At 42.3% G+C, this 13,392-nt stretch overlaps 1 protein-coding gene across 1 annotated transcript in view; it reads left to right on the top strand.

The window, feature by feature from the left end:
• The window catches only part of t (C45 family peptidase tan), a 29,853-nt gene extending 17,531 nt beyond the window's left edge, over positions 1 to 12,322 (top strand). The window contains exons 4-7 of the mRNA XM_053779005.2: positions 351 to 585; positions 7,192 to 7,429; positions 8,959 to 9,155; positions 10,008 to 12,322. Of these exons, the coding sequence (XP_053634980.1) occupies positions 351 to 585; positions 7,192 to 7,429; positions 8,959 to 9,155; positions 10,008 to 10,111 (774 nt within the window). The 3' untranslated portion in view covers positions 10,112 to 12,322. The remainder of the gene's footprint in view (positions 1 to 350; positions 586 to 7,191; positions 7,430 to 8,958; positions 9,156 to 10,007) is intronic.
• The last annotated feature ends 1,070 nt before the right edge of the window (positions 12,323 to 13,392 follow it).

The following is a 13,392-nucleotide window of genomic DNA, read 5'->3' as shown; positions in this document are numbered from 1 at the left end:
ATTTATAGAGCAATTCAGGGAAACTGGTTAGCCGGACTTGAGTCCTGGAGGTGGGAAGTACAGTGCCTGCACTCTGAAGGAGGGGTGGAGGTATTTTGCAGTTTTTGAACTGTAGTGTTGGCACGACCCTCACTAGACAGTGATAGAGTGAGTGATGATGAAAGTGTTTCTTCTTTTTCGGATCACTTGCCTTGGTGAGAAACGGCTGATGTGTTAATAAAAAATAAAATAATAATAATAATAATAATAATAATAATAATAATAATAATAATAATAATAATAATAATAATAATAAAAGTAACAACAAGAGCAACAACAATAACAGTTTGTTGTTACCTGGACTGGTACAGGTATTGTTGGGCCACACAGAGGATGCCTTGCCAGAGTTTCTGAACCATGTGTACCTGGTATCAGCACACATCACTGAGGCCGAGCCACAAGGCAAGTGGGGTACCCGCTGTGAGGGCTTCACTGCCCTCTGCTACGCTGGCTACCTGCCTGGTTTCTGCATGGGTTACAACCACCATGGTCTCGTCTACTCTATCAACGTCATCCAACCACAGAGGGTCATCAGTGGAAAGACGCGTGAGTTATATTAACCATGTGTTGACTCTATGAGTTATCTCAGTTAAACTATGACTGTGAGTTGTCTGTAATTCATGGTAACAGCCAAAGACTTAACCTATACAGGTTTAGTCTTTCGTGAATACAGTGGGAAGTACAGTGTCTGCACTCTGAAAGATGGGTGAGGACAATACAGTGCCTGCCTTCTGAAGGAGGGGTGGGGATGTTGCAGTTCTAGAAGTGGGGAGTACAGTGCTTGAATTCTGAGGGAGTAGGGATGTTACAGTCCTGGAGGTGGAAAGTACAGTGACTGAACTCTGAAGGGAGGGTGGGGTTGTTACAGTCCTGGAGGTGGGAAGTACAGTGCCTGAACTCTGAAGCAGGGGTGGGGATGTTACGGTCCTGAAGGTAGGATGTACAGTGACTGAACTCTGAATGACGGGTGAAGATGTTTCAGTACTGGGAGTGGAAGTACAATGCCTGCACTGTGAAGGATGGGTCTACCTGGAGTCTACCTGGAGGGTATTCCGGGGATCAACGCCCCCGTGGCCCGGTCCATGACCATGCCTCCCGGTGGATCAGGGCCTGATCAACGAGGCTGTTACTACTGACCGCACGCAATCCAGTGTACGAACCACATCCCGGCTGATCCGGCACCGACTTTAGGTATCTGAGGATGTTGCAGTCCTAGAGGTGGGGAGTACAGTGCCTTCACTCTGAAGGTGGGGTGGGAGTGTTGCAGTCCTAGAGGTGGGGAGTACAGTGCCTTCACTCTGAAGGTGGGGTGGGAGTGTTGCAGTTCTAGAGGTGGGGAGTATCCTTAATAGACAAGCCCATTCAACCTGAAGCCAATCAGAAGTGCGTTATCACGTAATGATCATGGAAGGCTTGAAACTAATCAGATGCGACACTCAGAAATTATAACATGAAGAGTAGTATTTCATTTTTTCCAATATCTTCCAAAAAAAAACAACTTGGACCTAGACAGGCTAAATTATTCCAAACTTTTCAATATATAAGTAAGCAAATATAAAGTATTCGTTAGTTATTGAATAAAGAATATCACTATTCAATAAAATTGACAAATTTGGACTTATGTCATCCAATGGCAGTGTGAACCTTGTGTTCAGGACACCACACTCCTGGTGAAAATTTGAAGCCGATCAGATGAGTCATTCTCCAGTTATGGCACGGAGTCCATTGATTCCAAGTATATTTTACCACATCAACAAATTTGCCTGCATTCAAACGAAACTTAATAGATAATATCCTGGCTCTAAGATGCTAAATTTTGATGCCGTTCAGAAGATATAAACTGAGATTTATTTATCGTGATTTAACGGGGGATGAAGTGTGATGTACATCATGTGAGGACGCACTTTGTGAGCTCACTGTGAAACACAACCATTGATGCTTTCTATCAAGCAACTTTACCATCAGGTTAAGGAGATGCTGGAGGAGGCCAGGCAAGAAAGAGATATGACAGCTGATTAAGAATAATAAGAGGATTGGTAGTAATCAGCCTGGTGTGAATCCTCAGATCAACAAAGGAAGCTGGGCAGAATGGAATGAAGCTGAAGATCAAAAGGATGGATGATGAGGTGGAAACAGTGAAGATTCTGTGGCAACCTCCAATTCGTTCTTTGTGCTGCCCGTTGAATGTGAGTCGACTACAGTGAAACACACGACGAACTACACCAAGGAGGGTATGAACATTGTACTTGTTGGGGACAGATTAGGTTCATGGAGAGGGGTTTTTGCTTTAAGGATAGGAGCAAGAGATAGAGGGTTTGCTTTCCTGGGGTTTGGATGGAGGACATAGCCATCTTGACTGCATTATGAACAGTAATGGGATCAATCTCATTATCTGCTCAGTGCTGGAGGCAATGATGTCGTGAAGTACAGAAGGGAGGATTTGGCTAGTGGTATGGGACGACAACTGACTTAATTAGGAAGGGAGGGCACTCTGTAATATGTGGCATTTTGTCTAGGAGAGGAATTGGAAAGGTACTGTTCTCCAGGGCAATTGGTGTTAATTGCTGGCTGGACAAACACTGCAAGGACATTGCAGAACCATTTATAGACAACTGGGATCTCTTTATTTTTGGCATAAATTATATGTATGACAGAGATGGGGGTTCACTTATCTAGGGCAGGTGTGGGGGCTCTGGCCAGTTCAGTTAAGGAAGCTGTGAAGGCTTTAATTAAACTAGAAATAGTAAGCAGTATGGTCTTATCTGGTGGAGAAAATGGGGAGAAAAGGCTAAACAGTATCATGGATCCCAGCCTCAGGAAAACAAACCTTTTGCCTCTTCTTCCTGTCTCTAAGACAAAATACCCTGTCCATGAATTTAACCTTACTGTCCCCAACTAAAACAATGTACTTACCTTTTCTGGCAGTGTTCGTCATTTTGTTGTCAACAGTTTTCGTTGGGATAACCTAGAACATTGAGTCACACTTATCTATTATCACAGAGAAGGAATTGCTGGTCACCACAGCAGTCTCCTGCGCCTTCCTTAGTTTCAGCTTCGTCCCACTCATTCTAACCAGCATCCAGTTGTTGGTCCGATTATCTACGCAGCTGTTCTTGACAACCTTGTTCCGGGGACAATCCTTGCACACCCCTTTCAGCCGTTGAATCTCTCTTCTAGCTTCCTCTAACTCTGCCATAAGTTGGAGATACCGCTGCTGATAGTCGAGGGAAGTCATCAGCACAATCACAGTTAGCTAAGAGCAAAGTGCTCAGAGGAATTGATAGGTGCATCAAAAGGGAAGAGGGTAACAGTATTTACCATTACTGTCATATTAAAAGTGAGGTAAGGAAGGGGATTAGAAAGACAAAATGCACCTATGAAATTAAAATAGCTAGATAATCAAAAATAAATCCAAAAAGGTTCTTTCAAGTGTATAAGACAAATATCAAGGATAAAATAGGACCTCTGAAAACTGATACTGAACAGGAAATGTGTTCTTATTAGTTATTTTTTTGTCAGTCTTTACACAAGAATACATAAATGATACCCAGCAATTAATAGTTCTTCAGGTCTTGAAGAAATCAAATTAAGTAATATTATTGTCATGAGGGACATGGTTATCAAATAAGTAGATCAACTAAAACAAAATAAGTCCCTGGGCCCTGATGAACTGTTTTCAGTGGTACTTAAGAAGTGTAAGTGGGAACTTAGCTGCTAACAGTCCTGTTTAATGCGTCTAAACCGAGTGTTGTGCCAAAGGTGTGGAAGGTGGCTAATGTAATTCCTATATTTAAATCAGGGGATAAGTCAAATCCATCAAATTACTGTCCAGTAAACCTGACATCTGACATCAGTTAAAGCTGATGTTATTAGAGGCCACATTAATGAGCATAATTTAATTAATGTGTCTTAGCATAGATTCACAAGATTCAGGAGGTTCTACCTGCCTGACAAATTTACTGGCATTCTTTAATAAAGCATCTGAGGCAGTGAACAACGATAAAAATATAATGCTCTTTATTTGGATTTTAAAAGACACGTGAGTAAACACTAGGGTATATTTATCAGATAACGTTTCGATCCTGGGACCTTGGTCATTTCTAACACACATATGTTAAAATAACAGTTTATATAAGCGGAGAGTGAAGTGTGAGTGACACATGGTGACCCAAAAAACAGACATATTTGAGATGATAGAAGGTAGACAATGAGGTCATGTGATTCCTGTGTTGTTAGGTGGTGCTTTGCCTGGTTGAGTATCATGCATGCTATTTTTTTTTCAATTTGTAGCTTCCAGTATTATGGTCTATGATGTCGGTGACGGCGATTAACGAGCCTTCCAGCTGTCGTCGGAGTCTGAGATCTTGCTCAGCGAGTAGTAGTGCCTCATTCCAGTTCATTAAATCTCCCTTGGAATGCCTGTGTTCTCCACAGGGACATCATAAGTCGTCTCTGTTGCTGGCCTTTCAGTGTTCGTTTAGGCAAACCAAAAGATTCTGCCTGTTTGCCCTACATTTTTCTTGGAACAGTATCTACCCACTAATATACTTCAGTAATATCTTTCCTTCTACATCTCTCAAGAGAGTAAATATTCAAGGCTCTAAGTGTATCTTCATATGGAAGATTCCTTATGCAGTGGATCAACTTTGTCATCCTTTTCTGTATGTTTTCCAATGAATTTATATCCACTCCGTAGTAAGGAGACCAAAACTGAGCAGCACAGCAAAAGGCTTTACTACTGATGTACAGAGATGTAAAATAGCTTTTGGATTCCTGTTATTTATATTTCTAGATATAAATCCAAATAATCTGTTAGCCTAATTACTCACATTTAGGCACTGTTGCTTTGGCTTCAGAGTTCTGCTTACCATGAATCCCAAGTTTTCTTCACATTCTGTATGATCAAGCTCTACATTACCTAGTTTATAACTATGAGGATTATTTTCATTCCCAATGATTATTACTTTACATTTGTCTACATTAAACTGCATCTGCCACTTCTTAGACTATGACATTAATTTGTCTAAATCCTGCTGAAGTTCATTGGTGCCCTCCCCAGAATCTTTTATTCGTACTAGTTTTGTATCATCAGCGAATTTACTCATATCACTCGTTATTCCTTCTTCAAGGTCATTAATGTAAATTATGAACAACATTACACGCAAAACTGATCCTTGCGGAAAGCCACTCGTGATCGGTCCCCACTTACACTTGATCCCATTAATGCAAACTCTTTGCTTTCTATTGGTAAGCCATGCCTCGATCCATGTTAGAACTTTACTACTGTACCAAGAGCTGCTACTTTTCATAAGTCTTTTGTGAGGTGGTCTAACGAAGGCTTTACTGAAATTCAAATAAACACCATCATATTCTTTATCGCTGTCTACTGTCTCAAATGTTTTATTGAAGAATATCAGTAAATTTGTCAGGCAGGAACCACCTCTCGTGGACCCTTGCTGAGACTCATTGATCAAATTATGCTCATTAAGGTGACTAATAATAATATCAGCTATAATTGATTCTAATCATTTGCCTACTATAGACGTCAAGCGGAATGGACTTATTCCCTGATTTAAATATAGGAATTGCATTAGCTATCTTCCACAATTTTGGCGCAATACTCATTTTAAATAGACGCATTGAACAGGCTCTTTAGCGGCTAAGTTCCCACTTGCACTCTTTAAGTACCATTGAAAGCAGTTCATCAGGTCCCGGGGACTTATTTTGTTTTAGGTTATCTACTTGTTTGATAACTATGTCCCTCATAACAATAATGTTACTTAATTTGTTTTCTTCTGTGCCTGAATAATTGTTAATTAGTGGGATATCATTTATGTTTTCTTGTGTGAAAACTGACAAGAAATAACTATTAAAAGTAGTTATTAAAAATAGTTCATTATCAGTAAGTTGTCCAGACCTAGTTTTTAGAGGTCCTATTTTTTCCTTGAGCTTTGTCCTCTACACTTAAAAGAACCCTTTGTCTTTGATTCTCTAGCTACTTTAATTTCATAAATTTTCAAAGGTGTGAAAATTTGTCTGGATTGCCTCTGTGTGAGTTGCCTACCCTAGCAAGCTCTGTTGACACCGAGCTCTGAGGTTGGTACCTCAGCCTCACAAGTGGCTTACAGGACAGATTTCCATAAATGACTGATGTTGCAATAAATCTCGCCTGTATGCACGAATGAAGGACTAACTTACTTGGTGTTGGAGAATATATCCCGGTCTTCAACCTCCCCTAAGCTTTAGCCCCTCTGGACTTCCCCTCAGAACCACGTGCAACCAGGAGCCTTAATTCCTGCAATATTAAGTCGGTATTAGTGACCTGCCTGCACCTCAGAAATCCCTGTTTACAAGGGGGTGTGTATCCCCTAGCATAACTATGCAGGAAGTGACACTAGCTTCTAAGCTTAACCACGAGGAGACGTCAGCACGTACTGATCATTGGCCGTCCGCTTGCACAAAGACTCAAAGTTCAACTCACTCGCAATTTCCCCCAGAAACCGGCCAGAATACTGAGAAAGAAAGGGAGGTCTTGTCTTACTGTATGAGCCTGACGGAGGAGGTCATCTACGGTACTTCGAGGCGCCTCCACCAGATTTCCCCAGTTCTAGTATGTGAAGACACGTGGGGGCGCCGCCCTGCTGTTAACGGCACTTGTTATTCTGATGGTGTCTGATCTTAGAAGGAAGTACTGCAGTTTCAAAACCCCGTGCCCCAGCATTCAAACTTGGGCTGCCAGTTCTCCCTGGCTATAACCTAGCGTTTGCCTACATTACCGGCCTATTACTACCTACGTTAAGGTCTTAGGTCTACATTATTATTATCTACAGTTGCCTCAATAGTCCTAATATTAATTCACTAACAGTATAAACTACCTACCTCTTCCTCAAAGGGTAAATCTATCAATTAAATGTACCTTCCAACCACCTTCGCCAACCCGGGTGTGTGTGTGTGTGTGTTTTGGGTGGGTGTAAGGGCCACCCAATCCAGCTGTTCCATCCGTGACATGTTGGGATCTTCGTACGACGTATCTGTCCTGTGGAACTTTTTTAGGACCGAATAAATTTCCACAAAAGGTTTTCATTTTTCATGAACGATTCATTGCACTTTGTGAGTTTACAGAGGTTAACTGTAAAGTTGATGTTTGGGCAGCACGTCACTTTGTGTGTCGGGCGCTGCTGTCGGCCAAGACGATGGAGACGGCTCAGCAGATCTTGCGAGACCGAGGTACTGGTGTTGCTGACGGCTTCAGTGTCAATATGAGCTTCACCATGCAAGAGGGAGACCATCTCTTCCACAACGCTGAGGTGGGACCTGCGGACAATGCTGACGAAAGTCAACTGTCCATCCTCACTCTTAGTCCTGGCGAGCACCTACTTCATACTAACAAGTAAGTGCTGTGTGTTCACTGATTTGTGTTTGTGGGGGGTTGATACTCAACTCCTGACCCCCCATCTTCTAAACAAATAAAGTTCATCTCACAAGATTTTCTTGTTGCTGCTGGGGTTTATAGGGCCACTGACAGCTTTTGCCGTATCAAGCTTGCTTCCTGGTGCAAGATTGTGTTCCAGTTATTAATAGTGTGTTGTCAAGTATACGTATTTACCTACATGTTGCAGGAGTCAAACCTCATCACTGCCGAGCAAGGGTTGTAGAAGCCCTTGACTGGAAAGTCCACCTTGCCCGTTCTGTAGAATAGCTAGTTAGGTAGCTGACTTGTTTGACGGCAGAGCAAGGTAGAGGCAAAGACACAGCTGACTGCACGAGGTTTGTTTGTTATGGGTAACACCATTACTGCATCAACACGTGCCTTACTGCATCAACACGCGCCTTACTGCATCAACACATACCTCACTACATGAACACTCACCTTACAACCCGGTGGCCTGGTGGCTAAAGCTCCCGCTTCACACACGGAGGGCCCGGGTTCGATTCCCGGCGGGTGGAAACATTCGACACGTTTCCTTACACCTGTTGTCCTGTTCACCTAGCAGCAAATAGGTACCTGGGTGTTAGTCGACTGGTGTGGGTCGCATCCTGGGGCACAAGATTAAGGACCCCAATGGAAATAAGTTAGACAGTCCTCGATGACGCACTGACTTTCTTGGGTTATCCTGGGTGGCTAACCCTCCGGGGTTAAAAATCTGAACGAAAATCTTAACATTAGCGCACAGCTCACAGCAGCAACACACACCTTGCTGAATCAACACACACCTCACTGCATCAACACACACATCTCACAGCATCAACACACCTCACAGCATCGACACACACCTCACTACATCAACACACACCTCACTAGACCAGAGTGCACCTTAACCTTCCAAGTGAAGCATCAACTGTAACTATCAGCGGACATTCTCTTGTAAATTCAAATAACAGAAGAATTCAGTATTTTTTGTTACTCCCTGAACGGCCATGGAAGATCATTTAAAGCTAATTCCTGTTTGTTTCATCAAGTCATGTAGAAATTTTGGATTTGCAATAGTAAGTAACCATTCCAAGATGTTACTGAATATGCCCGCCCCCCCTCCCGACTCATGAGTTGGCAGTTTGAGAAGTGCCTCTACTTTCTTAAGCAAAGATTCTGTGATTTACCCTGATATAATGTCCCAGATGCTCAATAGAGTTAGTTTTCAACACTGATTTATACTTAGATCCTACAAAATCTGTAATAACTTTCTAAGTCTCAAATCCAGCCTCATTAACTCACAAATAGCGACTGTCACATTAACAAATAATTCTGAGATATATCTCGGGACACCTCCCAGGCGGTGGGAAGCTGCGGAGGAAGCTGCAGAGAAAGCTGCAGAAGAAGTCTCTTATACGTTAAGAGTCATTTATGAACATTAATTAACGAAAACTTTTGATTGTTTTTAACTACAGGGAACTTTAAACATGAATTTCCCTTAATTGCAGGTACTTGCGTCTGGCAGTGGCTGAGGACGATGGACTGTGTTCAGTCAGCAGTAACCACCGTCACGCCCGCGCCAGCGCCTGCTGTGTGCCTGACACCCGCGCCGCTCTCCTGGCTCTCCTCTCGGACACCCATGACCCACTCTACCCTTTCTTCAGGGAAGGTGGCAACCCAGACTTCATCAAGACGGTGACCTTGGGTGAGTGTGACGCCGAGCTGGCCTGTAAGAGAAGACGGGGGAACAAGAGATGACAGGGAATGAGTGACAGACAAGCATCATACGTAGAATTAAGGATTATGTGTTGGAATGTACATATGGAACACATTAATAAATAAGGAGGGATACATATATAAAATGTGCTGAAAAAATCCAACCAAGACAGAAATTTACATTGAGAAGGATAAAGGAAAGTACTGGTTCAGTGACAGAGTTGTAGATGGGTGGAACAAACTTCCAAGTAGAGTCACTAAACCGAGAATCTTGGACATCCTTTTTTTTCTTTTTATTAACAAGGGGGAAGCGCTAAACCCATAGGATTATACAGCGCCTGGGGATGGGGGATGTGGAAGGCATTCAGGCTTAATTCGGGGAACTGGAGCACAGATCCAATTCCCTAAATCAACAGCCCCTCACCAACATCAAGGAACCTTCCCTGAGGGGTGGACATCCTTAAAACAAGGTTGAACAGGGGTATGAGAGTGTGTGATCTGTACCAACCTAGTATAGTCCAGTAGCCCTACAGCAATATTCCTCCATTCTTGTCCTTATATATTCTTGTGATATTGAAAAGACAGTCAGACCAAGAAAGACAGAATTTAGGAATTTATTTTTATGAGGAAAAAAGAGTGGAAGAAACAGCATTAGCTTCCCTTACTTTACAAAAACACAATGCGTTGTCGAAATGAATTACAAGTATATTAAATTAATTTCATGCTCTGACTTCTCTAGTTTTAAATATTTCGTCCAAAAGTAATCAGACTATTTCTATGCGCAGGAAACTCTAGTTCTCACTCAGCAACACATAACTAAGACATAGGTACCTGCCCGCAGGTATCTTCGATCTAGTGGAGAAGACCTGGAGCATTTGGATGAGGAACCCACGAACTAGTGACCCACTGCTTACTCTACCTCTGCTCTTCACCTGGCAGGACTGAAGCCCCTCTTCCCCACCTCCACTGAGGCCAACACTAGCATCAACACCACTGAAGAGGATTATATTCAGAATATTAACTCCGTAGGATATCCAAGAAAGCCCATTTCCAAGTGGTTGTCAGGTCCTCCCTCGGGATGCTGGCCACAACAACTAACAGGCTTCCAGACTCAAGTTTGTCATGGCTGGCATACACACAAGTTACTAACATATAACATGAAAACGTGGCGGCGTTTCGGTTCGTCCAAGACTATTGTAAAGAAACGAGTGACTTGATAGTTCACGACGGTCGAAACGTCGGCCAAGTTTCATGAAACAAGAATAAAAACACAAAAGCAGCAACTTTAATTTTACAGTAAATAAAAATAACTTTCTGCCTGCCCATTAGACGTAATCTGATAAAATAAGAAATTTCGGTAACTGCTTTGTATCTTAAATAACTACAACCTGTCAGTGTTACTATTCCACATATTGTTACTAATGATAACTGCTATATCTATTGTTAAACTTAATGACTGCTCCATCTGATAATACCTGCTCCCACTACTGTTATTAATGATAATTCCTGCTCCATCTACTGTTACATATAACACCTGCTCCATCTATTGTTACATATGATAACACCGGCTCCATCTGTCATATGGGGGTTCGAAACATGGATTGGATAATAAACACTCACGTCGGATGTTCTAGTAAGTATATTAGATGGAATATATGGGGACGCCAGGCCTGATCTGTTTACTCTCCTATGACTCAACTTGAACTGTCCTGCTGAGTGCCTGGAGGACGAGAGGCATTCAAATCATACTAGGTTAGCAGTAACGGTCAGTGATATAACAGTCAGTGATTACAGCCAGGGGTCTATTGGTAATCCCCCTTATGTATCCTGGGAGGCAGTTGAACAGTCTTGGGCCCCTGACACTTACTGTGTTTTCTCTTAGCGTACTCATGGAACCCCTGCTTTTCATTGGGAGGATGTTGCACCGCCTGCCGAGTGTTTTCCTTATGATTTCGGTGTGTAGATTTGGGACTAGTCCCTCTATGATTTTTCAGGTGTATATTATCATGTATTTTTCTCTCCTGCTTTCCAAGGCGTACATGGCAAGGGCCTTCAACCGTTCCTAATAATTTTGAAGATTTATGGTACTTATACGTGCAGTAAAGGTTCTCTGTATATTCTCCAGGTCTGCCTTGCAAGGGGCCGTTAATGTACCGCAGTATTCAAGCCTAGAGAGAACAAGCGATTTGAAGAGAATCATCATTGGCTTGGCATCCCTAGTTTTGAATGTTCTCATTACCCATCCTATCCATTTTTGTTGTGATTTTTGAAAATGAAATTCTCTGACATTTCCAATCCCAAGTCCTTCACATTAGTTTTCCGCTCTATCGTATGATTGGAATTTCCTTTATACTCCGATACAGTCTTTATTTCCTCGAGTTTTCCATAGCGGAGTAATTTAAATTTGTCTTCATTGAACTTCATGTTGTTTTCTGACGCCCATTTAAAGACTTGGTTAATGTCCGCTTGGAGATTTGTAGTGTCTTCAATGAATGACACTGTCAAACAAATTTTGGTATCGTCAGCAAACGACACTGTGCTGTGGTTTACATTTCTATGTCAGGTATGAGGATGAGGAACATGATGGGAGCGAGTTCTGTACCTTGTGTATCAGAGTTTTTCACTGTTGCCTCCTGTGACCATACTCTGTTTACTATTACTCATTGTGTTTTATTTGTTACGAAGTTATAGATCCATCTACCTACTTTTCTTGTTATTCCTTTATCACCCATTTTGTGTGCTATTACTCCATTATCGCACTTGTCGAAGGCTTTCGCAAAGTTTGTGTACACTACATCTGCATTCTGATCGTTCTCCAGTGCATCCAAGATCATGTCATAGTGATCCAGTAGCTATGAGAGGCAGGAGCGACCTGCTCTAAACCCGTGTTTAGAGCAAGTTGTTGTCATACAGAGTGATGGCTCTCTTAAAGAAATTAGAGCACGCATCAATAACTGGGGCTCTACTCTTCAGTCAGAACTGTTTGCCATACTCCTTGCACTCAAATGCGTCCATGTATCTAAGGTTGATACTTTAATTGTAACTGATTCTCTGTCATCCATAAATGCTCTCAACTCATTAAGTATAAACTGTGGCATGCTTGTGTCAGAAGCCAGACACAGGTAAGGTAGGAGTGTGGACAGTGGAGTCAGAGTCCACATACTGTGGATTCCATCTCACATTGACCTTCAAATGCATGATAGACCTGATAAATTGGCTAAGTTGTATGCTTTCAAAGAGCGAGTAGATTACAATCTTGGGTTGTCAGTTAGCAGTTTGAGAACAATAATACGAAAAGAACTTCAACTGAACTTTATTGACTTAAGACTCAGGGAGACTGACACCAGCCAGTCCATCTATCATCATTCTATCTATCATCATTCTATCAAGCAGGAGGAGCCACATGTCTATGGTGCATCCAACTATTGTCACACCTTGCGTCATTATGTACTGGAGTGCGATAAAATTAATGAATTTAGAGACAACTCACTCAGAAATGTTCAAAATATGTCAAAGTATTTTATCCACAGTGGTATATTACAAACCATTCTGGAAAAATACCCTGACTTTGCTAGTTGTAAATAAAGCATAACCACGTCTACTCACCTAGTTGTATTCACCTAGTTGTGGTTGCGGGGGTCGATTCACAGCTCTTGGTCCCGCCTCTTCACCTGGCCGCTACCCGGCCACTCTTCCCGCTCCGTGAGCTTAATCACACCTCTTCTTAAAGCTATGTATGGATCCTGCCTCCACTACATCACTACGCAGGGTATTCCACTTCCTGACAACTCTGTGACTGAAGAAATACTTCCTAACATCCCTGTGATTCATCTGAGTCTTCAGCTTCCAACTGTGACCCCTCGTTGCTGTGTCCCATCTCTGGAACATTCTGTCTCTGTCAACCTTGTCTATACCTCTCAGTATTTTATGTCGTTATCATATACCCCTAACTCTCCTGTCTTCCAGTGTCATCAGGTCCATTTCCCTTAACCTCTCCTCGTAGGACATACCCCTTAGCTCCGGGACTAAACTTGTTGCAAACCTTTGCACTTTCTCTAGTTTCCTTACATGCTTGGCTAGGTGAGGGTTCCAAACTGGCGCTGCATACTCCAATATGGGCCTAACATACACAGTGTACAGGGTCCTGAATTACTCCTTATTTAGATGTCTGAATGGTGTTCTTAGGTTTGCCAGGTGCTCGTATGCTGCAGTAGTTATTTGACTGA

This window comes from Cherax quadricarinatus, unplaced genomic scaffold, assembly GCF_038502225.1.
Source record: "Cherax quadricarinatus isolate ZL_2023a unplaced genomic scaffold, ASM3850222v1 Contig871, whole genome shotgun sequence".
Lineage (NCBI taxonomy): Eukaryota > Metazoa > Arthropoda > Malacostraca > Decapoda > Parastacidae > Cherax > Cherax quadricarinatus.
This window is presented reverse-complemented; position numbering and strand designations above follow the sequence as displayed.